Source organism: Lepidochelys olivacea, assembly GCF_965140295.1.
Source record: "Lepidochelys olivacea isolate rLepOli2 genome assembly, chromosome: 9".
In the NCBI taxonomy this organism is placed as follows: domain Eukaryota; kingdom Metazoa; phylum Chordata; order Testudines; family Cheloniidae; genus Lepidochelys; species Lepidochelys olivacea.
Window position 1 is genome coordinate 55,995,072 of NC_140419.1, and position 27,761 is coordinate 56,022,832.

At 47.5% G+C, this 27,761-nt stretch overlaps 1 protein-coding gene across 1 annotated transcript in view; it reads right to left on the reverse strand.

The window, feature by feature from the left end:
* CROCC2 (ciliary rootlet coiled-coil, rootletin family member 2) overlaps positions 1-27,761 on the reverse strand; it is a 218,213-nt gene that overhangs the window by 81,174 nt on the left and 109,278 nt on the right. The window contains exons 21-22 of the mRNA XM_084638245.1: positions 14,739-14,918; positions 13,394-13,528 (exon numbers count right to left, since the gene is read on the reverse strand). Coding sequence (XP_084494371.1) covers positions 13,394-13,528; positions 14,739-14,918 — 315 coding nt within the window. The remainder of the gene's footprint in view (positions 1-13,393; positions 13,529-14,738; positions 14,919-27,761) is intronic.

Here is a 27,761-nt window from a genome sequence, read left to right on the forward strand (position 1 = left end):
TGCCTTTTATGATGAGATTACTGGTTCTGTGGATGAAGGGAAAGCAGTGGATGTATTGTTTCTTGACTTTAGCAAAGCTTTTGACACGGTCTCCCACATTATTCTTGTCAGCAAGTTAAGGAAGTATGGGCTGGATGAATGCACTACAAGGTGGGTAGAAAGCTGGCTAGATTGTCGGGCTCAACGGGTAGTGATCAATGGCTCCATATCTAGTTGGCAGCCAGTATCAAGTGGAGTACCCCAAGGGTCGGTCCTGGGGCCGGTTTTGTTCAATATCTTCATAAATGATCTGGAGGATGGTGTGGATTGCACTCTCAGCAAATTTGCGGATGATACTAAACTGGGAGGAGTGGTAGATACGCTGGAGGGCAGGGATAGGATACAGAAAGACCTAGACAAATTGGAGGATTGGGCCAAAAGAAATCTGATGAGGTTCAATAAGGATAAGTGCAGGGTCCTGCACTTAGGACGGAAGAACCCAATGCACAGCTACAGACTAGGGACCGAATGGCTAGGCAGCAGTTCTGCGGAAAAGGACCTAGGGGTGACAGTGGACGAGAAGCTGGATATGAGTCAGCAGTGTGCCCTTGTTGCCAAGAAGGCCAATGGCATTTTGGGATGTATAAGTAGGGGCATAGCGAGCAGATCGAGGGACGTGATCGTTCCCCTCTATTCGACATTGGTGAGGCCTCATCTGGAGTACTGTGTCCAGTTTTGGGTCCCACACTTCAAGAAGGATGTGGATAAATTGGAGAGAGTCCAGCGAAGGGCAACAAAAATGATTAGGGGACTGGAACACATGAGTTATGAGGAGAGGCTGAGGGAGCTGGGAATGTTTAGCTTGCAGAAGAGAAGAATGAGGGGGGATTTGATAGCTGCTTTCAACTACCTGAAAGGGGGTTCCAAAGAGGATGGCTCTAGACTGTTCTCAATGGTAGCAGATGACAGAACGAGGAGTAATGGTCTCAAGTTGCAGTGGGGGAGGTTTAGGTTGGATATTAGGAAAAACTTTTTCACCAAGAGGGTGGTGAAACACTGGAATGCGTTACCTAGGGAGGTGGTAGAATCTCCTTCCTTAGAGGTTTTTAAGGTCAGGCTTGACAAAGCCCTGGCTGGGATGATTTAACTGGGAATTGGTCCTGCTTTGAGCAGGGGGTTGGACTAGATGACCTTCTGGGGTCCCTTCCAACCCTGATATTCTATGATTCTATGATCCCCAACACAGAATTGATGCAGGAAGGGATGACACAAACGTCAATGACTGCATCCCAAGAGCTTCCCTCCTCGGTTCTGTCTTACTACAGCACGTATTGGTGTATAACGGAAACGGTTTATCAAAGTCATGTTCAAGAACATGATTGAATCTCTTTACAAACTCAAGGTAAACTTGGTTAGAACAATAGTGGATTGGAACTGCTTTTGCAGCCTGGTTCCTGTATGTCTCATGTCATCTTGCCAAGAGCTAAGGAACATAACTACTTTATCCATGCAAGCTCTGGCAAATGTTTGGAATCCAATTAACATCAACTTAATGTAGATATTACTGTTGTTTATAGTACAGGAATCTTGGCATTTAGCCATGAAAGCAATGTGGTAGTGTGCCTCCGTTTCCCTTTTTATACAGCACATCAGGTCTGGAATGTCTTTTGCCCTGTGAAAAGTTCCAATACTGTTTACAGCCCTTAACTGTGCAACATCAGTATAACAAGGCCTCTTAACACAAAGTGCATTCTCATGTATTCCTTTTAACATGTTCAAGGGATTTTCCAAAAGATTAGGCACTTTGTACATTTTTACAGTTTTTGGTAATACCAACATATTAGTTACCAAAATTACCATGAGCAATAACAACAAATTCATTGCAAGTGTCCATCTACATTCATGTTTGTTATTCCACACCTTTGGCTCAATACTATTGGGGTTTGGTCCTTTCAGGGTTAGCCTGTGGCTTCCCTTTGCAAAATTAAGGTCTCTCTTTCCTTCCTGTCCTGAAGGATCAAACCCTGATTTCTCTAGTTTAACAGAATTCACTGGCTGATTAGGTGTGCTCTCTGTGCTAATAGCTATTAGCAAGTCCGTCTTCTCCCTGCCAGCCAAGTAATTTGCATTACCACAGACAGGAGCCAGTTCATCAGTTTTCATATCCTTAACTGCTATCAATTCCAAGGCTGGACTCTGTCTTAAAGAGATACCATCCATTTTCACTAACAAGCTAGACTCAAAGTTCTGTGGTCCTTCCCTTACCAACCTTGGCTTCCACATGGAATCAGATGTTAAGTTCACTGAGAGAATACAAGTCATATCCAAAGTGTCTAGAGATGAGAGTGTACCTGCTATCCCCTGCATCCTCGAGAGATTAACTACACAGCTGTTCTGCCTTGCAGACTCAGCTACCCAGTCTTCCCTCCAAACCTGAGACACAGACTGTTCACTCCAGAATCAGCATGGAGACATTCCTCTCTCAACAAGGTTGTCTCCCCAACAAGCTGGTCAAACACAGCCACTTGGTTATAGGACTCTTCAACTTTCTTAACAGCTGTCACTCCGTCTGAGACCTTCTCAAAGCTATCCACACTGGATTTTTCAAAAGGAAAGTCAGTGGATCCATTCACCATAGAAAATTTCTGGCTGTTAGGAACTGAAACTTTCTTGATTAAATCACTTTCACACCCTTCAGTTGCAGTAAACTGCTTGCAAACACTACCATGAGGATTCCTTTCCCCAGGAGCTTTTCTAAGCAGCAATTCAACCCTCACAGAAATTCTGCCTTTACCCTCTTCACCTAGGGCTTGCTCTAAAGGAACACTTTCCTGAGCAACAACAGACTCTTTCTAGGTCTCACTTACATCCAGAATCACCTCTGAGACAACTACACTATTTTCAACCATCACAGGCTGAAAGGCACCTTCTGTCTACTCCACAGAAAAAGAAGAGCCTGAGACACATTCTCCTTTCCCAGACACACAGCTTGGGATCTCATTTCCCTTGTCCCAGCACACAGGCCTGTTCACAGACAACTGCTTGGAGACCGGGGTAGCTCCCTCCATCGGCAAGTCAATACTCCTGACAGACTCAGGCACATTTCCTTCACTGTCACAATTTTCTACACAGGTAACAGGTAAGGTATAGGGACACTCATCTTCCACTATCCTCGCCTTCCCACACAGCTGACTAGACAAAGCCATCAGCTCACAAGGCTGCCTAGGCTCATCCAAACTTTCCTTCCCAGGCACATTGCCACTCCCCACAGATAAACTGTTGCTCTTCTCACTACACTGAGCTACTTCCAGCAAATCATAGTTACCTTTTTCAGGTTCACTCTTATAAGCTGTACTAGCTAACAATCCATCACCCATCAAAATTCTACCCTTTCCTTCCTCAGTTAGGGCTTCAACCTGACCATCCACTTTAATCTGCTCCTGAGAAACATTGTCTGACCAATGAGTTTTTTCTGTGCTTGATCTAATTCCAGATTCATTTCTGAGACATTAGACAGACAGTCAGAAACTTCATTCACAGACAAACAGCTACTTTCCAAAGATAAACTTTTGGAAAAACCCTCCATAGACACAACTTTGGGATTCATCCTCTCCTGTGCCTCGTTTGTGTTAACTTGACTGAACATAGCTTTAATATCATTTCCAATCATAAGATCCTTAGGGATTGTGTTCTTCACTCCCACAACCATGGTGCCCTCAAATCCCTTCCATTTAAGGTGGATTTTAGCCAAAGGCACCCTGACAAAATATACTCAGATAGGGGTATAACAGTTACACTTTCATCTGGCCAGTAATCTTCCTCCCTGACAAGACTTGCTTTAACCAGAGTAATATCAGCTGTGGTGTCCCTCCATGCCATATACCTCACTCTATTCATAGAATCATAGAATATCAGGGTTGGAAGGGACCCCAGAAGGTCATCTAGTCCAACCCCCTGCTCGAAGCAGGACCAATTCCCAGTTAAATCATCCCAGCCAGGGCTTTGTCAAGCCTGACCTTAAAAACCTCTAAGGAAGGAGATTCTACCACCTCCCTAGGTAACGCATTCCAGTGTTTCACCACCCTCTTAGTGAAAAAGTTTTTCCTAATATCCAATCTAAACCTCCCCCACTGCAACTTGCAACATTCACTTCTGCACTGCTAATAAACTCTGCATTATTTTCCCCATATTTAGCTTCAATATGCGTTTTAAGGTCAAATTTAGGCCCTGTTTTGGGTATGGGCATCTGCAATCTCTGCAGCCCGTAGGACTGACTCATGGTCCCTATCACACACAGCTGCTCTCACATGGTCAGGCACGATGTCTAAGAACTGTTCCAAAGTTATTAAATCCAGCAGTTTTTCAAAACTCCCATGCGCCTTTGCTCCCACAACCCACTTTTTAACAAAACCCATCAGCTTATGAGCACATTCTACAAAAGTACAATCGTTGGACATTTTAAACTTTCTAAACTTAACTCTGTAAGAATCAGGACTAACCTTGAACCACCACAACACAGAATCTTTAAACCGCTCATAATCCAAGGCTTCTTGTTCCCCCAATTCATTAAATACCTCCCTGGCTTTCCCAGTCAGCCTGGTCAGCAGGACAGGCATTCGCTGATCATCAGGGATTTGGTACAGATTGCAGAGGCATTCAAAGGTGGACAAAAACTCCTCTATGTCCTCAGTATCGTTGTAAATGGGACACATCCTTTCCCACTTCTTCTCGTAGCGGTGGGGAAGTGGAGTACCAGGTGGCGATGACTTTCTCCGCTCTTCCATGACTTGGAGCTGAAGTTTCGCCATCTCCTGTTCCATCTTGTGAGTCTCCTATTGACCCTGTCGAGCTTTCTCCTCATCCGCCAGCAGCTCCAGATGCCCCTTATGAGCTTTTTCTTCTCTCTCAGCAGCCTCTTTATCTCTCTCAGCAGCTTCTCTTTCAAACTCAGCATTCTTTTGCTTTTCCAGCAATCGAAGATCTGCTAGATTCTGTTCCTGGTCAAGTTGCAGTTTATTTGTTGCCTTTTGCACTCTAATTTTTTCTGCAGCTTCTGTAGCCTCAGGTAAGGGCTGTGCTCCTGCCTCCTGATCACTGGCCACTAACAGATTTCTCATTTCTTGATTTGTAGCTTTCTTTCTAAAGCTTATCCCCTTTTCTGAACACAGATCTTCCAGAGTTTTTTTGCCAAGGCCCTCATATGCTCTTCGCTCACCCATTGCAACTACTCTTTAACCAACCCAAATCTCAATACTAAAATTCAAATTTGGATAGCGTGGGGTTCTGACCTAAAGTTTAATTGACCTGGTTCGGTGGATCCAAGCACGACTACGCCACTGTATCGATGCTGGTTCTGGCGGGACCCAACTGAGAGTGCCAATTCAGGACAAATTGCTTAAAGCAGGGCAGTTACAGCCCAAGGCTGGGGTTTCTATGCACACCAAGGCAAACCAAACCAGCCAAACAGAGAAGACTTTGGTTTTACCCCACTGGCTAACCACAAGTCACACAAGCAATTCCCTTAGACACTTCAGTTTCCCAATATCGCCACCAGTGCCACTCATTATGGTTATGAACATTATGGACAAATGGTTATGAAAACCAATACCCCAGTAAAAGAAAAAAGGTTCTCTCGATCCCAAAGGACCAAGCCCCAGACCCCAGTCAATATACAAATCAGATCTTACCCACAAATCACGCTGTTGCCAATCCTTTAGAATCTAAAATCTAAAGGTGTACTCATAAAAGGAAAAAGATATAGATGAGAGCTAGAATTGGTTAAATGGAATCAATTACATACAGTAATGGCAAAGTTCTTGGTTCAGGCTTGCAGCAGTGGTGGAATAAACTGCAGGTTCAAATCAAGTCTCTGGAGTACATCCACAGCTGGGATGGGTCTTTCAGTCCTTGGTTCAAAGCTTCAGTGTAGCAAAGTTCCTCCAGAGGTATGAAGCAGGATTGAAGACAAGATGGAGGAGCTGCAGCAGCTTTTTATATTCTCTTGCCATGTGGTCTTTCTTTCTTTGTTCCAAAGACAAGCTGTCCATCATCTGGCATGGAAACACCTCAGAGTTCTGTCCATAGGCATGTTCCTGCATACCTTGCTGAGTCCCAAGGCATGTCTGCCTTCTCTCAGTGGGTCAGTTGTATAGCTGATGGTCCTTAATGGGCCACCAAGCAGGCTAGGTAGAGCTGACACCAACTTATCTGGGGTATCACCCAGAAGCATAGCACAAGTTTGAACTACAGCCAGTATAGAGCCAATATTCCTAACTTCAACTACAAAAATGATACACACATATAGACAGCTTAATCATAATCAGCAAACTATAACCTTGTCTTAGACACCTCATTTGACCCCTTTTATATAAGATTTGGTGCCACTACAGGACTTTGGTTGCAACAATGATCTATACGGTCCCAGATTACATCCATAACGTCACACATCCTCAGTAGTGTATTCTCAATGTAAATCCTTGGCAATGCCAGGGAAGACATTCTGGAGGGAGCCAATGACAGAGCACTGTGGGCCTCAGAAGGGGAACCATCCAAGGCAACCCTGAAGGAGTGTTTGGTAGGAGAGCAGGGCCTTTCTATCCAGAGGATAGCGTGATCAGCTGTGTTTAGTGGAGCGTACAGTTAGGCTAAAAGGCTGTGCAGCTTGGTCAGGGAGAGACTGTTGGTGACCTGGCTAAAGGCAGTTTGAGAAGAAGAGGGGCAAGCAGCCAAACTGCAGGAGGTGTAAACGGGGGAAGTTGAGGCAGTGGGAGTAGAGCATGTGCTTGAGAAGTATGGAGGCAAGAGGGAGGAGGGTTGGCAGCTAGAGAGAAGGTAGGATCAAGGAAATATCTCAGAGGACAGGGAGACAGTAGATTGGTTGGAGGCCAAGGGCAGGAGCCAGGTAACCGGCAATATCTGAGGACAAGGAAGAGGGATGGGCTAAGGTGAGTTCAAGGGAGGTCAAGAGTGCAGCGGGATTTGGGCTGAGATATGGGCTAGAGCAGTGGTTCTCAACCAGAGGTATGCATACCCCTAGGGGTACACAGAGGTCTTCCAGGAGGTACATCAACTGATCTAGATGTTTGCCTAGTTTTACAACAGGCTACATAAAAAGCACTAGCGAAATCAGTACAAACTAAAATTTCATGAGACTTGTTTATACTGCTCTATATACTATACATTGAAATGTAAGTACAAGATTTATATTCCAATTGATTTATTTGATAATTATATGGTAAAAATGAGGCAGTAGCAATGTTTCAGTACTAGTGTGCTGTGACACTTTTGTATTTTTATGTCCAATTTGGTAAGCAAGTAATTTTTAAGTGAGGTGACACTTGGGGAAACACAAGACAAATCAGTCTCCAGAAAGGGGTACAGTAGTCTGGAAAGGTTGAAAGTCACTGGGCTAGAGGATACCACATGGGACTGGGACTCAGAAGATCTGGCTTCTGATTCTGCCTCTGTCACTGACTTTCTGTGTGACCTAAGGGGTGTCACTTCCCGTCTCTGTCTGATGTGATGCTCAGAGAGGGAGAATGCTGTGGGAGAGCAGCCATGATGGGGGAGGGATAATTGTCCTTAGCACTTCCATGGCACTTCATGTCTTCTAACCATAATCAAATCCAATCAAGTAATTAAGGGCCTAATTAAATCCTGCTTTGTGGCCTGATCACAAAACTTCAAAACACCTGATGTTCCCCTGAATGAATGTTCCACAGCAGGCTTTGACAGCCTTGATTTGTGCCCCAAGTCCAGCATAAATCTCTGTGTGTAAGAACGTTGGGTGCTGAGGGAAGGTGGCTATGGCTGCCACACACAGAGAAAGCTCTGCACGTGCCTTTCCTTTCTTCCTGAGGATTTTCTCCCTTTCCCCCTCCCTCCCTGCCCCATCTCCCTCTTCTGTGCTCTCTCAGTTTTGTCCTTTGCTTCTTTTCCTGCTCTCCCTTCCTGTTGCCTCCTCCCCTACCTGCTGATCTATGGTTTCATTCCCATTCCCTGCCCTCCACCTCTGGCCCCTCTCTGTTCTTCCCCTTCACTGCTCCGCCTGGATTATCCTCAGCCTCCACACTGCTTCTCTCTATGAGCCAGCAATAAAGCAAAGCAAAACAGACCAGCTCTGTCAGTTTCATCTTGTTTCTGGGCTAGTCTTGAGAAGAGCTCAGGAACATGAAACTGACTAGATCCTGTTTTGCTACTTCTCTTACATGTGGTGGAAGGGAAGGCGGTAAGGAGAGGTGTTTTGTGCCACACTCTGGCCTGCACTCCTCGGTACGTCAATCCCTATCCTAGAGAAATCTGCTGTTGGAATGTATATTAGTGACTTTTATTATTGTCTATATAATGCCACATAATGTGTATACGCATGAATCTTGAGAGGTAGCTAAAAAACAGAGATCCAGCAACAAAGGGTTTACAGTCTAGTTATTCACACAATTGCACATCCCACCTCGGGGTTAAAGATGAAAGTCCATCCTTTCCCCATAGAAATCAAGGGAACTTTTTCTTTTGACTTCAATGAGAATACAAGTGGGCCCAGGGAATCAAATGGAACATTTTCCAAGGGAACAAGGTCTCTCCCCTTTTGATCACACCAGTACACCACAACAGGTTATTTCCATTCCTCCCACTCAGTGATTTTTGGGGGTAGGGGGATGTTTATAGTCATTGTGGGAAGTTATTCTTTGCATCTGATTTCCCTTTAGTTCCCAATCAATCTTTCCAATGTCAATGCTTTGCAGACGAGTTCTGATTGGAGTTTTATAGCCTTCTTGTACTGTTGTTTGGTGTTAAGGGACTATTCTTTAATGTGCATGTTCTCCTTTGGAATGATCTATCTGGTGGCTGAGCCCCCACAAATGTCAAGCATATATTTCTGATTATAAAACCAAATCAAACCAAACCCCCCAACATTGTGTTAGCTCACTGAAACCTCACAATGGATTCTGCAAGCAAACTACAGGGACCAACAGCATAAGCAACGGTCAAACACACAGGGCTGCCTATGTGCCTTAATTTTGGCCCATAACAGCACTCTATGCAGAGTGATGTGACTCTGATAACAACAAACTTTAGCCAGGAAGTAGATTTAGACTGGCCAAGTCATCTGACTTGTAAGATCAGTCACTTTTTCAGTGCATGTAGGAGGCTGTGAAAAATGAAGGGGGTGGGGGGAGGGCTCCCTTTTATGGACACCCAGCCAGCCAGTAGCTATAAAATCCCTCTTAGTAGCTGTTCTCTAACTGCTCTACCTGTAAAGTGTTAAAAAGTCTCATTGCTATGCATAGGTAAAAGGAAGTGAGTGGGCACCTGGCGAAAAGAGCCAATGGGAAGGCTAGAACTTTTTAAAATTGAAACAAGACTCCCCTTCTGTCTGTCTGTTGTTCTCCTGGGGAGAGGCGGGCAGGACAGCAGTTATGCTGTAAGAAGCTTGGGTCAGGTATGAGAAAATCATCAATATCATACCTAGAAACTACTCATTTAAAACCAGATATGTAAGTAGATTAGGAAGACGCAATTAGGTTTATCCCTTTTATTTCATTATGGCTTGTGGATTCCTCTGTGCTAACACCAGGTGCTTTTGTTTTGCTTGTAACCTTTAAGCTAGACCTCAAAAAAACTATTCTTGATGCTTAATCTTTGTAGTTGCTCTTTTAAAATTTAGCAATAGCCTGAATTCCCAAATGTATTTTCTTTCTTTCTTTTTTTTTATTAATAAAATTTACCTTTTTTTAGGACAAAACTGGATTTGTGTGTCTTAAGAGGTTTCTGCACATTGTTTAATTAACTGGTGGCAACAGCTAATTTCCCTTTTTTTTCTTTCTCAGCTCATACTAAGAAAGCAGGACAAACAGCAAGTTATCTCAAGTGCCTATACACAAATGCAAGAAGCCTGGGAAACAAGCAGGGAGAACTGGAAGTCCTGGCACAATCAAGGAATTATGTTGTGATTGGAATCACAGAGACTTGGTGGGGTAACTCACATAACTGGAGTGCTGTCATGGATGGATATAAATTGTTTAGGAAGGACAGGCAGAGCAGAAAAGGTTGAACTGTATGGAAGAGAGCAGTATGACTGCTCTGAGCTCTGATATGAAACTGCAGAAAAACCTGAATGTCTCTGGATTAAGTTTAGAAGCGTGAGCAACAAGGGTGATGTATGTCATGGTGGGAGTCTGCTATAGACCACAGGATCAGGGGGTTGAGATGGACGAAGCTTTCTTCCGGCAACTAATGGAAGTTTACTAGATCGCAGGCCGTGGTTCTTATGGGAGACTTCAATCACCCTGATATCTGCTGGGAGAGCAGTACAGCGGTGCACAGGCAATCCAGGAAGTTTTTGGAAAGGGTAGGGGACAATTATCCTGGTGCAAGTGCTGGAGGAACCAACTACGGGCAGAGCTCTTCTTGACCTGCTGCTCACAAACCGGGAAGAATTAGTAGTGGAAGCAAAAGTGGATGGGAACCTGGGAGGCAGTGACCATGAGATGGTCGAGTTCAGGATCCTGACACAAGGAAGAAAGGAAAGCAGCAGAATACAGACCCTGGACTTCAGAAAAGCAGGCTTTGACAACCTCAGGGAACTGATGGGCAGAATCCCCTGGGAGAATAACATGAGGGGGAAAGGAGTCCAGGAGAGCTGGCTGTATTTTAAAGAATCCTTATTGAGATTACAGGGACAAACCATCCTGATGTGTAGAAAGAATAGGAAATATGGCAGGCGACCAGCTTGGCTTAACAGTGAAATCCTTGCTGATCTTAAACACAAAAAAGAAGCTGACAAGACGTGGAAGATTGGACAAATGACCAGGGAAGAGTATAAAAATATTGCTCAGACACGCAGGAGTGAAATCAGGAAGGCCAAATCACACCTAGAGTTGCAGCTAGCAAGAGATGTTAAGAGTAAAAAGAAGGGTTTCTTCAGGTATGTTAGCAACAAGAAGAAAGTAAGGAAAGTGTCTTCCCCTTACTGAATGAGGGAGGCAACCTAGTGACAGAGGATGTGGAAAAAGCTAATGTACTCAATGCTTTTTTGCCTCTGTTTTCACTAACAAGGTCAGCTCCCAGACTGCTGCGCTGGGCATCACAAAATGGGGAAGAGATGGCCAGCCCTCTGTGGAGATAGAGGTGGTTAGGGACTATTTAGAAAAGCTGGACGTGCACAAGTCCATGGGGCCGGATGAGTTGCATCCGAGAGTGCTGAAGGAATTGGCGGCTGTGATTGCAGAGCCATTGGCCATTATCTTTGAAAACTCGTGGCGAACCGGGGAAGTCCCAGATGACTGGAAAAAGGCTAATGTAGTGCCCATCTTTAAAAAAGGGAAGGAGGAGGATCCTGGGAACTTCAGGCCAGTCAGGCTCACCTCAGTCCCTGGAAAAATCATGGAGCAGGTCCTCAAGGAATCAATTCTGAAGCACTTAGAGGAGAGGAAAGTGATCAGGAACAGTCAGCCTGGATTCACCAAGGGCAAGTCATACCTGACTAATCTAATTGTCTTCTATGATGAGATAACTGGCTCTGTGGATGAGAGCAAAGCAGTGGACGTGTTGTTCCTTGACTTTAGCAAAGCTTTTCACACTGTTTCCCACAGTATTCTTTCCAGCAAATTAAAGAAGTATGGGCTGGATGAATGGACTATAAGGTGGATAGAAAGTTGGCTAGATTGTCGAGCTCAACGGGTAGTGATTAATGGCTCCATGTCTAGTTGGCAGCCGGTATCAAGTAGAGTGCCCCAAGGGTTGGTCCTCGGGCCGGTTTTGTTCAATATCTTCATTAATGATCTGGAGGATGGCGTGGACTGCACCCTCAGCAAGTTTGCAGATGACATTAAATTGGGAGGAGAGGTAGATACGCTGGAGGGTAGGGATAGGATACAGAGGGACCTAGACATATTAGAGGATTGGGCCAAAGGAAATCTGATGAGGTTCAGCAAGGACAAGTGCAGAGTCCTGCACTTAGGATGGAAGAATCCCATGCACTGCTACAGACTAGGGACCAAATGGCTAGGCAGCAGTTCTGCAGAAAAGGACCTAGGGGTTACAGTGGATGAGAAGCTGGATACGAGTCAACAATGTGCCCTTGTTGCCAAGAAGGCCAATGGCATTTTGGGCTGTATAAGTAGGGGCACTGCCAGCAGATTGAGGGACGTGATCGTTCCCCTCTATTCGACATTGGTGAGGCCTCATCTGGAGTACTGTGTCCAGTTTTGGGCCCCACACTACAAGAAGGATGTGGAAACATGGAAAACATCCAGCGGAGGGCAAGAAAAATGATTAGGGGACTGGAACACATGACCTATGAGGAGAGGCTGAGGGAACTGGGGTTGTTTAGTCTGCGGAAGAGAAGAATGAGGGGGGGATTTGATAGCTGCTTTCAACTACCTGAAAGGGGGTTCCAAAGAGGATGAATCTAGACTGTTTTCAGTGGTAGCTGATGACAGAACGAGGAGTAATGGTCTCAAGTTGCAGTGGGGGAGGTTTAGGTTGGATATTAGGAAAAACTTTTTCACTAGGAGGGTGGTGAAACACTGGGATGTGTTACCTACGGAGGTGAAAGGGCTTGAGGGTATCCCACAGAAAGGAATTCCCAGGTGTGCCTTCCTGGACTCTTAAAGGGGTTCTGTACTTGGGTGATGGCAGCATCTACCAATCCGAGGTCAGAATAAAGCTGTAACCTTGGGAGTTTAATATAAGCCTGGAGTGGCCAGTGTTAACTTTTAGAATCGTTGCAGGCCTCCCCTTCTGCACTTGAAGTGCCAGAGTGCGGATTTAGCCTTAACAGAGGCAGTGAAAGACTTGTTCACTTCTCCACCCAAACGAGTTTTTATTCTCATAGCAAGGCTCTGTCTATATGCAGAAGTTGTGGCAGTCTAGTGTGTATCGATCTAAGTGGACCAATGTAACGGCACTGACTGTGTGTCCATCCTGTGCACATGCCCCAGGTTAAAGCTACTTCCCCTTTGAAGCTTCACATCCACATTGCACAGTGCTGTACTGCCATAAGCGTGTTGCACTGCAGGTAGGTATCCCAGGCACCAACTGCTGTTTCTAGGCACTATGCATTCTGGGTACTTTTCACGGCAGATTAGGAGATACCAGTCGGTGTGCAGAGGAACTGTCTGACTATGGGTCCAACTCCTATCATCCCTCCTGTTGTATCCCAGAATTCATCTGGAGCTTGCTGGCCCAGGCCATTTTCAAATAACTGGCTAGCAACATGGAGGATAAACAGGCAATCCTGTCCATTACTCATACTCATCAGCTTCAATGGGATCACTCACATGCCTGGAATTCGACATGTGCTTAAGCACCTTCCTGCTGCAGGGCTGGCCACAGCAGAACTCCAGCCTGCAGGATCCTGCAGGGCACATGACTGTTTGGGCCACATGGTGTCTAGAGAAGGATTTGAGCTCACCTTATCCTGCTCCTGGCGGTTCAGAGCCTCCAGCTTCACCCGGTCAATATCCATCCTGGCATTCATAAGCTCCCGCTGGGCCTCACTGAGCTTCTCTGACAGTAGACTCTTCTCTGTTTCCTTCAGGGACAGCACCTGGCAGGATGCAACAGACAGGAGCCATCATTCAAGAATGGCACACGTGGAAGGTCAAGTGCAGGAGCTCAGCATATTGGGAGGGAAGGACATTCTCCACAGGTACCCCCTGCTAGGACTGCAGTAGCTGTACACTTCCTTGCAGCTAGCACTGTTATGCCATTCAATCGAGAGCCTCCTGCTGGCACAGGCTGAGCCTGTAGTGGCTGTGGGGTTACCCACACCCAGCACTCGAAATCACTCCCCACAGCGCCTCCCGCTGGCATAGGCTGGGCCTGAAGTAGTCTCACTGACCCATAGACTTTAAGGTCAGAAGGGACCATCATGATCATCTAGTCCGACCTTCTGCACATTGCAGGCCACGGAACCTCGCCCACCCACTCCTGTAATAGACCCCTAACCGAGTTACTGAAGTCCTCAAATCACAATTTAAAGTCTTGAAGTTACAGAGAATCAACCATTTACACTAGCTTAAACCTGCAAGTGACCCTGCCCCATGCTGCAGAGGAAGGCGAAAACCTGCCAATCTGACCCGGGTAAAAATTCCTTCTCAATCCCAAATATAGCAATCGATTAGACCCTCAGCATTTCAGCAAAACCCACCAGCCAGACACCTGGGAAAGAATTGTCTGTGTCCTGTCTAGTGTCCTGTCCCATCTAGTGTCCTGTCTCCGCCCATTGGAGATATTTGCTGCTAGCAGTTGCAGATTGGCTACATGCCATTGTAGGCAACCTCAACATACCATTCCCACCATAAACATATCAAGCTCAGGCTTGAAGCCAGTTAGATTTTTTCCCCCACTGCTCCTCTTGGAAGGCTGTTCCAGAACTTCACTCCTCTGATGGTTAGAAACCTTTGTATATTTCAAGCCTAAACTTGTTGATGGCCAGTTTATAGACATTTGTTCTGCACTGGCGCTTAACTTAAATAACTCCTCTCCCTTGCTGGTGTTTATCCCTCTGACACATTTATAGAGAACAGTCATATCTCCCCTCAGCCTTCATTTGGTTAGGCTAAACAAGCCAAGCTCCTTAAGTCTTCTCTTGTAAGGTATGTTCTCCATTCCTCTGAGATCCCCAGAGCCCTTCTCTGGGTTCCCCACAGCCAGCATGCTATACCACTCCCCACAGCGCCTTCCGCTGGGAGGGGCCGGGACTGGAGCTTTCCTGCAGCCCGTGCTCCTCCAGGACCATTGCTCTCCCTGCTTACCGTCTGCTTGTCATTCTCCAACAGGAGAAGGCTTTCATCCCGCTCCTGCTGCAAACTCAGTACTTCCTCAGCCAGCTCCTCTTTCTCAGCCTCACATTTGGACAGCAGCTCCTCCTTCTCCTGCTGCAGCCGGTGCACAGCCTCTTCCTTCTCCTCCTTCAGTGCCAGATATAAGCTCTCCTGACATCGAGCAAGAGCAGAGCAGGCTGTTAAGGACAGGTCTGGATGGGGACAAACCTTCCTGAAAAGTTACAGCCCTCACCCTGCTGTGTGCAGAGCCATGTGGCACTCCATACAGGGCTTGCCTGACAGAGAGGTCAGGGAGAAGGTTAACGCTGTGATGGCCCAGCTACTGTGCATGTCATGCTTCCGGCCAGCACGGAGGAGAACACTTGGGACAAAGAATACACAATGTAGCTAGGTTCCCAGGACTGCCTGTGATCTGGAGTCTTCACCATATTACTATGTGGAGGAGAGGAAGGTGATCAGGAACAGTCAACATGGATTACCAAGGGCAAGTCATGGCTGACCTACCTGATTGCCTTCTATGATGAGATAACTGGCTCTATGGATATGGGGAAAGCGATGGATGTGATATATCTTGACTTTAGCAAAGCTTTTGATATGGTCTCCCACAGTATTCTTGCCAGCAAGTTAAAAAAGTATGGATTGGATGAATGGACTATAAGGTGGAAAAAAGCTGGCTAGATTGTCGTGCTCAACTGGTGGTGATCAATGGCTCAATGTCTAGTTGGCACCCAGTATCAAGTGGAGTGCCCCAGGGGTCGGTCCTGGGGCCAGTTTTGTTCAACATCTTTATTCATGATCTGGATGATGGGATGAATTGCACCCTCAGCAAGTTCACAGATGACACTAAGCTGGGGGAAGAGGTAGATACGCTGGAGGGTAGGGATGGGGTGACCTAGACAAATTAGAGGATTGGGCCAAAAGAAATCTGATGAGGTTCAACAAGGAAAAGTGCAGAGTCCTGCACTTAGGAAGGAAGAATCCCATAGACTGCTACAGGCTGGGGTTCCAAATGACTAAGTAGCAGTTCTGCAGAAAAGGACCTGGGAAAAGTTATGAAGGGGTCACCATGCCCTGGGAAAGGTGCCCCATGGTATGTTACTCAAGGGTCACCATGCCCCTGGTAAGGCTCCCCATCGTATGTTACCCACAGGTCATCATGCTCCAGGTAAGATGCCCCATGGTACATTACCCACGGTTCACCATGCCCTGGGTAATGTGCTCCATGGTATGATACCAAGGGGTAACCATGCTCGAAGAAAGGCGCCCCATGGTACGTAACCCAGGGGACACTGGGCCCTGGATAAGGAGCCCTGTGGTAATTTACCCAGGGATCATCGTGCCCTGGGTAGGGCGTGCCATTTTACGTTACCCAGGAGTCACTGTGCGCCGGGTAAGGCGCTCCATGATAAGTTACCCAGGGGTCACACCCTGTCTCGGGTAAGGTGCTCCATGGTATATAACCAAGGGGTCACCCTGCCCTGCGTGAGATGCCCCATGGTACATTACCCAGGGGTCACCATGTTCTGGGGAAGGTATCCCATGGTATGTTATCAAGGGGTCACAGTGCCCTGCGTAAGGTGCCCCATGATACATTACCCAGGGGTCGCTGTGCCCCAGGTAAGGCGCACTATGGTACATTAGCCAGGGGTTACCATGTCCCGTGCACAGCACCCCATGGTACCTTACCCAGCAGTCGTACTGCCCTGCATAAATCTGTCCATGGTACGTTACCCAGCAGTCACTGTGCCCTGGGCAAGGGGCCCCATGGTATGTTACTGTGGGGCGCTGTGCCCCGGGTAAGGCATCCCATGGTATGTTACCTTGGGGGCACCGTGCCCCGGGTAAGGTGCCCCATGGTATGTTTCTGTGGGGCACCGTGCCCCGGGTAAGGTGCCCCATGGTATGTTATGCAGGAGTTGCCATGCCTCAAGTAAGGCTCTGCATGGTATGCTACCCAGGGGTCGCTGTGCCCTGGAAAAGGAGCCCTATGGTACATTATCCAGGAGTCACCGTATGCCAGGTAAGGTCCCCTATAATACGTCACCCAGGAGTCACTGTGACCTGGGTAAGGAGCCAACATGCCCTGGGTAAGGCACCTCATGGTAAGTTACCAAGGGGTCACCGTGCTCCAGGTAAGGTGCCCCATGGTGCATGTGATTTTGCACCCCACAATGCTTTGTAGAAATATGCTTATGAGTGTAAATATGACATAACTGGAATATGTTTTATGCTAGATATGCCATTTAACTTATTTTTGCAAAGCTTATGAGCTACTGAATATATTCATCCTATTTGTATGCATGTATCATTTTTATATCTGAAGTTATGAGCATTGGCTCTATGCTTGTATTTAAAGTGTTTGCTGTAGGAAGCACATAAGGCAGATTTGGTCAACATAATGTGAAGGGGTTATTCAAGTAATTGGGAGTACTTAACTAGCAATGGACTTTGGAAGATGCCAATCCACATCTGAGCTTTCCTGGGGACGTTCAAACTAACATGTAAACAATGGCAACGGCCTGCAAAAAGCTGAATTGTTCATAGACTTGTGAGTTGCCCAGGTAGCTACAGACTCCATCTTGTTACTGTGATTTTGAACAGGCGAACAAAGGGGTTTCCGCCCACAAGAGAAAGAATATAAAAGGCCCTGGAAACCCCTCCATTTTGTCTTCAGCTGGCTCAAAACAAAGAAACTGGTACAAAGGACAGTAACTATGTGGGTGTGAGTGAGTGCTGGACCCAGACTAGGAAGGAGTCTAGTCTGTGAAAGAAGCTTATTGGAATATCTCTGAGGCAAAAAGCTGAATCATTCATAGACATGTGACTTGCCCAGGTGGCTACAGACTCCATATTGTTGCTGTGATTTTGCAAGACAGGATCAACAAGACAGGGTACTGAAGTCCCAAGCTGCAAGGGAAAATGGGCTCAGAGGTAGTCTCAGCACATCAGGTGGCAGTCCCAAGGGGGTCTCTGGGACCCAACCCATCACAGTACATTACCCAGGTGTCTCCCTGCCCTGGGTAAGGAGCCCCATGGTACATTACCCAGGGATTACCGTGCTGCAGGTAAGGTGCCCATGGTATGTTACCCAGGGGTTGCCATCCACTGCATAAGGCGCCCCATGGAGATTTACCTAGGGGTCACCCTGCCCTGGGAAAGGAGCTCCATGGTACGTTACCCAGGGGTCACTGTGTCCCTGGTACAGCTCCCCATGCTACGTTACCCAGGAGTTAACATGCCCTTGGTAAGGCGCCCCATGGTACGTTATCCACGGCTCACTGTGCCCTGGGTAAGGTGCTCCACAGTATGTTACCTAGGGATCACCATGCCCTGTGTAAGGCACCCCATAGTAGATAACCAAGGGGTTGCTCTGCCCTGTGTAAGACACCCCACGGTAGATTACCCAGGGGTCGCCATACCCTGCCCTGTGTAAGACGCACCATGGTACATTACACAAGGGTCGCCGTGCCCCAGGTAAGGCGCCCCATGATATGCTACCTAGGGGTCACCATGCCCTGGGAAAGGTGCTCCATGGTACATTACCCAGGGGTCACTGTGCCCCTCATAAGGGGCTCCATTATCTTTGAAAATGATTATATTGGCCATTATCTTTGAAAACTCGTGGCGAACCGGGGAAGTCCCGGATGACTGGAAAAAGGCTAATGTAGTGCCAATCTTTAAAAAAGGGAAGAAGGAGGATCCTGGGAACTACAGGCCAGTCAGCCTCACCTCAGTCCCTGGAAAAATCATGGAGCAGGTCCTCAAAGAATCAATCCTGAAGCACTTGCATGAGAGGAAAGTGATCAGGAACAGCCAGCATGGATTCACCAAGGGAAGGTCATGCCTGACTAATCTAATCGCCTTTTATGATGAGATTACTGGTTCTGTGGATGAAGGGAAAGCAGTGGATGTATTGTTTCTTGACTTTAGCAAAGCTTTTGACACGGTCTCCCACAGTATTCTTGTCAGCAAGTTAAGGAAGTATGGGCTGGATGAATGCACTATAAGGTGGGTAGAAAGCTGGCTAGATTGTCGGGCTCAACGGGTAGTGATCAATGGCTCCATGTCTAGTTGGCAGCCGGTGTCAAGTGGAGTGCCCCAAGGGTCGGTCCTGGGGCCGGTTTTGTTCAATATCTTCATAAATGATCTGGAGGATGGTGTGGATTGCACTCTCAGCAAATTTGCGGATGATACTAAACTGGGAGGAGTGGTAGATACGCTGGAGGGGAGGGATAGGATACAGAAGGACCTAGACAAATTGGAGGATTGGGCCAAAAGAAATCTGATGAGGTTCAATAAGGATAAGTGCAGAGTCCTGCACTTAGGACGGAAGAATCCCATGCACCGCTACAGACTAGGGACTGAATGACTAGGCAGCAGTTCTGCGGAAAAGGACCTAGGGGTGACAGTGGACGAGAAGCTGGATATGAGTCAGCAGTGTGCCCTTGTTGCCAAGAAGGCCAATGGCATTTTGGGATGTATAAGTAGGGGCATAGCGAGCAGATCGAGGGACGTGATCGTTCCCCTCTATTCGACATTGGTGAGGCCTCATCTGGAGTACTGTGTCCAGTTTTGGGCCCCACACTACAAGAAGGATGTGGATAAATTGGAGATAGTCCAGCGAAGGGCAACAAAAATGATTAGGGGTCTAGAACACATGAGTTATGAGGAGAGGCTGAGGGAGCTGGGATTGTTTAGCCTGCAGAAGAGAAGAATGAGGGGGGATTTGATAGCTGCTTTCAACTACCTGAAAGGGGGTTCCAAAGAGGATGGCTCTAGACTGTTCTCAATGGTAACAGATGACAGAACGAGGAGTAATGGTCTCAAGTTGCAGTGGGGGAGGTTTAGATTGGATATTAGGAAAAACTTTTTCACTAAGAGGGTGATGAAACACTGGAATGCGTTACCTAGGGAGGTGGTAGAATCTCCTTCCTTAGAGGTTTTTAAGGTCAGGCTTGACAAAGCCCTGGCTGGGATGATTTAACTGGGAATTGGTCCTGCTTTGAGCAGGGGGTTGGACTAGATGACCTTCTGGGGTCCCTTCCAACCCTGATATTCTATGATTCATTCTATTCTATGATTCCATTGTATGTTACCCAGGGGGCACCGTGCCCTGGGTAAGGCGCCCCATCGTACTTTACCCAGGGGACACCATGCCCTGGGTAAGGCGCTCCAGGGTAAGTTACCCAGGGGTCACCATGTCCTGGGGAAGGCACCCCATGGTATGTCATCAAGGGGTCACCGTGCACTGCAGAAGGAGCTGCATGGTAGGTTATCCGTGGGTCACTGTGCCCAAGGTAATGTGCCCCAGGGGTCACCGTGCCCCAGGGGTCACCATGCCCTGCGAGAGGTGTTCCACAATACATTACCCATACCCACTACACCCATTACCGTGTGCCCCTCATAAGGAGCTCCATTGTACGTTACCCAGGGGTTGCCATGCCCTGCGTAAGACGCCCCATGGTACAATACGCAGGGGTTGCCATGCCCTGCGTAAGGCACTCCATGATACATTATGCAGGGGTTGCCGTACCCTAGGTAAGGCACCCTATGGTATGTTACCCAGGGGTTGCCATGCCCCGGGTAAGGATCCCTAAGGTATGTTACCAGGGGTCGCCATGTCCTGCGTAAGGAACTCCCTGGTATATTATCCAGGGGTCACTGAGCCCTGGGAAAGGCACCCCATGGTACGTTATCCAGGGGTCACCATGCCCCGGTAAGGCACCCCATGGTACATTACGGAGGGGTCGCCGTGTCCTGGGTAAGGAATCCCATGGTACATTACCCAGGGTTGCCATGCACTGGGTAATGGGCCCTAAGGTACTTTATCCAGGGGTCACCATGCCACGGGTAAGGCACCCCATGGTACGTTCCCCAGGTGTCACCATGCCCCAGGTAAGGAGCCCCATTGTACATTACCCATGGATCACTGTGCTCCGGGTAAGATGCCCCAAAGTACATTACCCAGGGGTCACCGTGTCCTGCGTGAGGTGCCCCATGATACATTACCCAGGGGACCGCGTGCCTAGGGTATGGCACCCCATGGTATGTTACCCAGGGGTCACTGTGCCCCGAGGAAGGCACTACATGGAATCTTGTCCATGGGTCACCGAATCCAAGGTAATGCACCCCATGGTATGTTACCCAGGGGTCGCATGCCCCAGGTAAGGAGGCCCATGGTACGTTACCCAGGGGTCACTGTGCCCTGGGTAAGGTGCCCAATTGTATGTTAGGCAGAGGTTGCCATGTCCTAGGTAAGGCGTCCCATGGTGCATTACCCAGAGGTCTCCGTGCCCTGCAGAAGGAACCCCATGGTATGTTACCCAGAGGTCGCTGTGCCTTAGGTAAGGAGGCCTATGGTATGTTACTGTGATGTTCTGTACCTCGGGCAAACACTCAGCACCTCCATGTTCATCCTTATAATATGATTGTGTGGTATCTAATGCAAAGTTAGAATGGGTTTTGCTTTTGTTTCATTTGACCAAATCTGACTCTGACTTATAATCACTTAAAATCTACCTTGGTAGCAAATAAGTTTGTTTGTTTATTCCACTCTGAAGCAGTGCGTTTGGTTTAAAGCATGTCAGAGATTCCCCTTGGGATAACAAATTGACAAACTCTCATAAGTTTGCAGTGTCCAGTGGGCATAACTGGACACTGCAAGATGGAAGTTCCTAGGGTTGTGTCTGGGACCAGAGATATTGGCTAGTGTCATTCGGTTACACAATGCAAGGAGCAGCTTACATGCCAGAGGCTGTGTGTGAACAGCCCAGGAGTGGGGGTTCTCACTGCAGAGCAGGGTAAGGCTGGCTCCCAGAGTCAATGATTGGAGTGACCTAGCAGATCACGGGTCCGGATAACATCAGAGGGGAATGTCACAGTGGTGCAGCAAGCAGGGTGTATGTATGGCTTGTTACGCCAAGTAAAGTTCACACTTTAAGCACTGATAGTTGTGATTTTAAGTGCAGAGGCTAAGAACAGTCAGGAGGAGGTCACAGTTTTGTTATTTTCTGTTTGTTTATTTCAGGTGAGAGAAAGCAGAAAAATGACTACCACTGAGGCAGCTACAAAACTAGAGCTGGCCAGACTGGAAGCTGCAGAGAAGGAAAAGGACAGCGAGTTTCAAATGTGGCAGGCAGAAATGATGCTCAAAGAAGCAGCTGAGGCCAGGGAAACTGTGGAGGCAGAGGCAGCCAGGGAGGAGGCTGCACACAGAAGGGCCATCGCTGAAAAAAAGAAAGAGAGAGAAGAAAGAGAAAGAGAGTGAAAACACCAACTGGACCTGCTAGAGAAGCAGAACCAGAACCCCTCCTACCCCAATGACTCCATCTGTCTAAAAATCCAGAAATGGGAACATTTATGTCCTGCATATAGTGAGGAGGATAATATTGCTGAATATCTGACTACCTTCAAAAGGCTTTGTGTGACACATGAAATCCCTGATGATAAGAGAGTTCCTACCTTGATTGCGAAATTAACTGGTAAAGCTCAAAACGTATTCAGTGGAATACCTATTGAAGATGCTTTAGATTATTGTAAATTTAAAGATACTGTTTTGCAAAGTTTTCAGATTACCCCTGAAACATAAAGTTAAATTTAGGAATCTGAAGAGGGATAATGGTATGAGTAATGGGCAATATGTAAACAAAATGAAAGATTTGTTGGGAAAATGGGTCATGGTAAAGAGGTGGCAAGTTTTGAAGGAATGCTTGATCTTGTTGCTCAAGGCATCAAGGCTGATGTAAAGCAGTGTCTATGGGACAAAGATGTAAAGTCTGTGGATGAGATGGCTTTTTTAGCTGATGCCTTCGAACAGAATCAGGCATCTATTGAGGGCAGGCCACAGAAAAGGGGGTTTAAAACTGGTGGGAAGGGAGGATCCCATTTTGCCCCTGGGAAGAGAGAAGGGGGTTGGGAGACTAAATATTCTCTTACCCAAAAACATTCCTCTAACCCTCATCCCAAATCTCCTGTAAAAGCAGAAGAGCCCAAAAGGCGCTATCAGTGTAATTCCACTGATCACCTGAGGAATAAAAGTCCTAGGGGGAAGCAGGCAACCAATAGCTCATGTTAGTTCTGCTGTCCTCAACACAGAAATCCCCCAAGCAACTGAACCCTATCATATTGGTTCTGTGAGGTTAGCCTCTGCAGAACCAGACATGGAGCATGTTAAGGCTAACCACATTAATGGCAGGGAGTACTTGGGGGCAGAGGAATACAGGGGCCCAGATCTCTTTGGTTAAGCAGAGTGTGGTCCTAAAGGCCAGTATGCTACCTGGCCAAATGGCAGAGATGGTGGGGATGGGTGAAAGCAGATTCCTTGTACCACTAGCTAAAATCTATGTGGTTTGGGAAGGTTTGGAAAGTGTTTTGACTGTGGGGGTAACAGAAAACCTCCTAGTTGACCTGCTCCTGGGTAATGATTTTTTCCGTGCAGCTCAGGTTAAAGTATTTGCCTGCAGCAGGAGGGAATTTTATGCTGGGACCCCTGTGGGAAAGGGAAAGGACTCAGGAATTGCTGAGAGAATGGGAGAGAGTCTCTTTGATTCTTTGGCAGCAGCGGGGAGCCACATGCTTCCAGGTGGGAGGGTGGTTGAGACCAACTCCTGCACTGCAGTTGGAGGCAACACCACATCCGGAAGGGATGGGGGTGTAATGCCTGGTAGGGAGAGAACTGTCCAAGTTGTTAGCTGCCAACAGATCACAGCTGAACCAGAGACAAACCCAGCTCTAGGGAGCAGGGAGAAATGTGTCCCTGAGGAGAGCCCAGATTAGGGCAGGGAATCTCAGAAACCACTGAGGTGGGTGAGGATTCCTGTGACTCTGTAACACAGGGAAGCAGTGTTGCTTCCAAGTATGGGAGAGGCTGGGACTAGCTCCTTTCCAGCAGAAGGCAACATGCCCTCAGGCACAGGGGCAGGAGAGGATTAAGGAAACTGTCCCAGTTGTTAGCTGGCAGAGTTTTGCAGCTGAACTAGAAACAGAACCCTTCCTAGGAACACAGAGAAATGTGTCTTAGGAGGGGGCCCAGAGGAGGAAACTGGGGAAGGAATAGTGCGGGTACAGGAATGTCTCCTCACTAGTCGCTTGGGGCAGGATGCCCAGGACACTAGGAGGGTGGCTGGGTCAGCGTTTGTGCACCCAGTCACTCCGCCTGTGACCCAAGTTTTGAGAAGGACCTGTGTAACTGACCTCCTGGAGGGGAGCAGTCACACAGCTGACTTTTCAGGGACAGAGAAAGGGGTGGTGGAGGGTACCCCAATCCAGGTCCCAATTTTTCAGGATGCTATTTCTGATAAGTTTTTGGAAAGTAACTGTGTCTGTTTAAATCAAGATGCAGCTGCAATGTGTGTGATAACAGAGGAGTTAGGACCAGAAAATTGCCAGATGGTAGTTTGCCAGAATGCAAATGACCCAACTGACAGAGAAGGGGGTGTTTTCCCCGAGGCTGGTGAGACAGAAAGCAGTTATGGGAAAGCCTTTGGGAAAAGGTGCATCTGATCAAATGGTAAACACATCTAGCCCAGAGAGCACAAATAACAGCCCTCTAGCCGGCAGGAAAGGACTCAGTGCTGGGAGGGGGAAACACAGGGTAACCCCAAAAGGGGAGCTGGATTTTCTGCATATCTACAGTCCTGGGATTGGGAGATGGCTCCCCAAAGGGCCAGCCGATGTGCAGGATCCCCCTGAACACCTATCTTGCCAGACCCTGAGACACCAAAATTCCAGAAACATGATTAAATTAAGCCCTGTGGGGGAACACTTGAGGGAAGGAAAAGCTAGGGAAGAGAGTCAGAGGACACCATGGGTAATGAACAAACTAACCTCAAACTAGAATATCCGAACAGAGGGCATGGTATCATAGAGATACTTGTAAACGCACATCTGAGATAAATAATTTTGGTATTAATGTTAAGTTTTGGGATAAGAATTTTGTTACTGATGTTAAACCTTATGATAATGCTACTTTTCAATTAATGTCTGTAAACAGGTTTAAAAGCTTATTACAGCAGAGAAACCATTAAAACCTTGTTTACTGTGTGTTAATGGGGAAACTGAGGTGCACCACCTCATGGCCTTAATGGCTGGATGCCAAAAGAACTATAACACAAATTGCCTTTGAGATAGTCAGTGACTAACCCTCTTTCAGTAAACTAAGCAGGGAGGTGTGAGGTTCTGTACCTCAGGGGAACACCCAGCACCCCTATGTTCATCCTTATAATATGATTGTGTGGTATCTAATGCAAAGTTTGTCACGTCATGTGTCTTTGGAAGGCTCATGATGTACTGAGCATTGTTGTTATGGTAATGTTATAGTAATCGTTATAGTAATGTTATAGGTTGTAATTCCATGTATATAGTTATGAGGCAGAAAATGTGTCCTCATGTCTTAAAGCAAGCCCATGCAAAAACTCTCCAGAAGCAGATGGGCAGTTCACACCTCATCAGGGCATGTATGGGACAAACCCAGCCCATCCTCACAGGAACAAAGAACACTGGCCTAGGCAACAACAAAGGGTCAGTTGGACTCTTGAGTGAAGTTACCCTGCTTCCTTTGGTCAGTTTGGGACTGCAATGAGGTAATGCTCACCTGACTCTGAAGGGGAGGGGGGGACAAAGCCAAGAGGGAAGAAAGAAAATGATAAAAGGGAGAGACATTTGCCATGCTTCCTCTCTCTTCCACCTCCATCTACAGATATCACCACCAAGCAACTGAAGCGCTAATCAAAGCGGAGAACCTGGTTGAAGGGCAACCAGCCAGCCTGTGGTGAGAAGCATCTAAGTTTGTAAGGGCACTGAAAGTGTTAAGAACAGCTTAGAATGTGTTTTCCTTTTGTTTCATTTGACCAAATCTGACTTGTTATGCTCTGACTTATAATCACTTAAAATTTACCTTGGTAGTTAATAAATTTGTTTGTTTTTTCTACCTGAAGCAGTGCGTTTGGTTTAAAGCAGGGGTCTCAAACACTCAGCCCCGGTGCACGCCCCTGCCACCCCAGAACTGCTCAAAGTAAGCAACGCCGGGCTGGAACCCAAACCCCTCCTGCACCCCACACCCCAACTCCCTGCCCTGAGCCCCCTGCCTGCACCCCAACCCCTGCCACACCCCGCACTCCCTCCTGCTCCCCAACCCCCTGCTCTGAACCCCCTGCTGCACCCTGCAGGCAGGGGTGGGGTGGAGTGTGGGGCGGGGGGAGGAGGTGATGCGGCCCTCGGGCCAAAGTACGAGTCCTCATGTGGCCCTCCTGGTGATTCAAGTTTGAGACCCCCGGTTTAAAGCGTGTCAGAGACTCCCTTTGGGATAACAAGCCTGGTACATATCAATTTCTTTGTTAAATTGACAAACTCAGAAACTTTCAGCATCCAGCAGGCATAACTGGACACTGCAAGACGAAGGTTCCTAGGGTTGTGTCTGGGACTGGAGATATTGGCTAGTGTCATTCAGTTGCACGATCCAAGGAGCAGCTTACATGCCAGAGGCTGTGTGTGAACAGCCCAGGAGTGGGGGTTTTCACAGCAAAGCAGGGTAAGGCTGGCTCCCAGAGTCAATGATTGGAGTGACCTAGCAGATCACTGGTCCAGATAACACCAGAGGGGAACGTCACAGTGATCCAGGGGTCACTGTGCTCCGGGTAAGGCACACCATGGTGTGTTACCCAGGGGTCACCGTGCCTTGCATAAGGTGCCCCATGGTATGTTACACAGGAGTCACTGTGCCCCAGGTAAGATGCCTGATGGTACGTTACCCAGGGCTCACCAAGACCTGGGAAAGGCACCCTATGGTACATTACTCAGGGGACACCATGCCCCGGTAAGGCGCCCCATGGTACCTTACCCAGGGGTGACAGTGCCCTGAGTAAGGTGCACATGATTCCTTACCCACGGGGCACTATGCCCCAGATAAGGTGCCGCATGGTACGTTACCCATGTGTCGCTGTGCCACGGAACTGCAGGCCAGTCAGCCTCACTTCAGTCCCTGGAAAAATCATGGAGCAGGTCCTCAAGGAATCAATTCTGAAGCACTTAGAGGAGAGGAAAGTGATCAGGAACAGTCAGCATGGATTCACCAAGGGCAAGTCATGCCTGACTAACCTAATTGCCTTCTATAATGAGATAACTGACTCTGTGGATGAGGAGAAAGCAGTGGATGTGTTATTCCTTGATTTTAGCAAAGCTTTTGATACGGTCTCCCACAGCATTCTTGCCAGCAAGTTAAAGAAGTATGGGCTGGATGAATGGACTATAAGGTGGACAGAAAGCTGGCTAGATTGTACGGCTCAACAGATAGTGATCAATCGCTCCATGTCTAGTTGGCAGCTGATATCAAGTGGAGTGCCCCAAGGGTCAGTCCTGGGGCCGGTTTTATTCAATATCTTCATAAATGATCTGGAGGATGGTGTGGATTGCACCCATAGCAAGTTTGCAGATGACACTAAACTGGGAGGAGAGGTAGATATGCTGGAGGGTAGGAATAGGATACAGAGGGCCCTAGACAAATTAGAGGATTGGGCCAAAAGAAATCTGATGAGGTTCAACAAGGACAAGTGCAGAGTCCTGCACTTAGGATGGAAGAATCCCATGCATTGCTACAGACTAGGGACCGAATGGCTAGGCAGCAGTTCTGCAGAAAAGGACCTAGGGGTTACAGTGGACGAGAAGTTGGATATGAGTCAGCAGTGTGCCCTTGTTGCCAAGAAGGCCAATGGCATTTTGGGATGTATAGGTAGGGGCATTGCCAGCAGATCGAGGGACTTGATCGGGGGATCCCTCTATTCGACATCGGTGAGGCCTCATCTGGAGTACTGTGTCCAGTTTTGGGCCCCACACTACAAGAAGGATGTGGAAACATTGGAAAACGTCCAGCAGAGGGCAACAAAAATTATTAGGGGACCGGAACACATGACTTATGAGGAGAGGCTGAGGGAACTGGGATTGTTTAGTCTTGTGGAAGAGAAGAATGAGGGGGGGAATTTGATAGCTGCTTTCAACTAC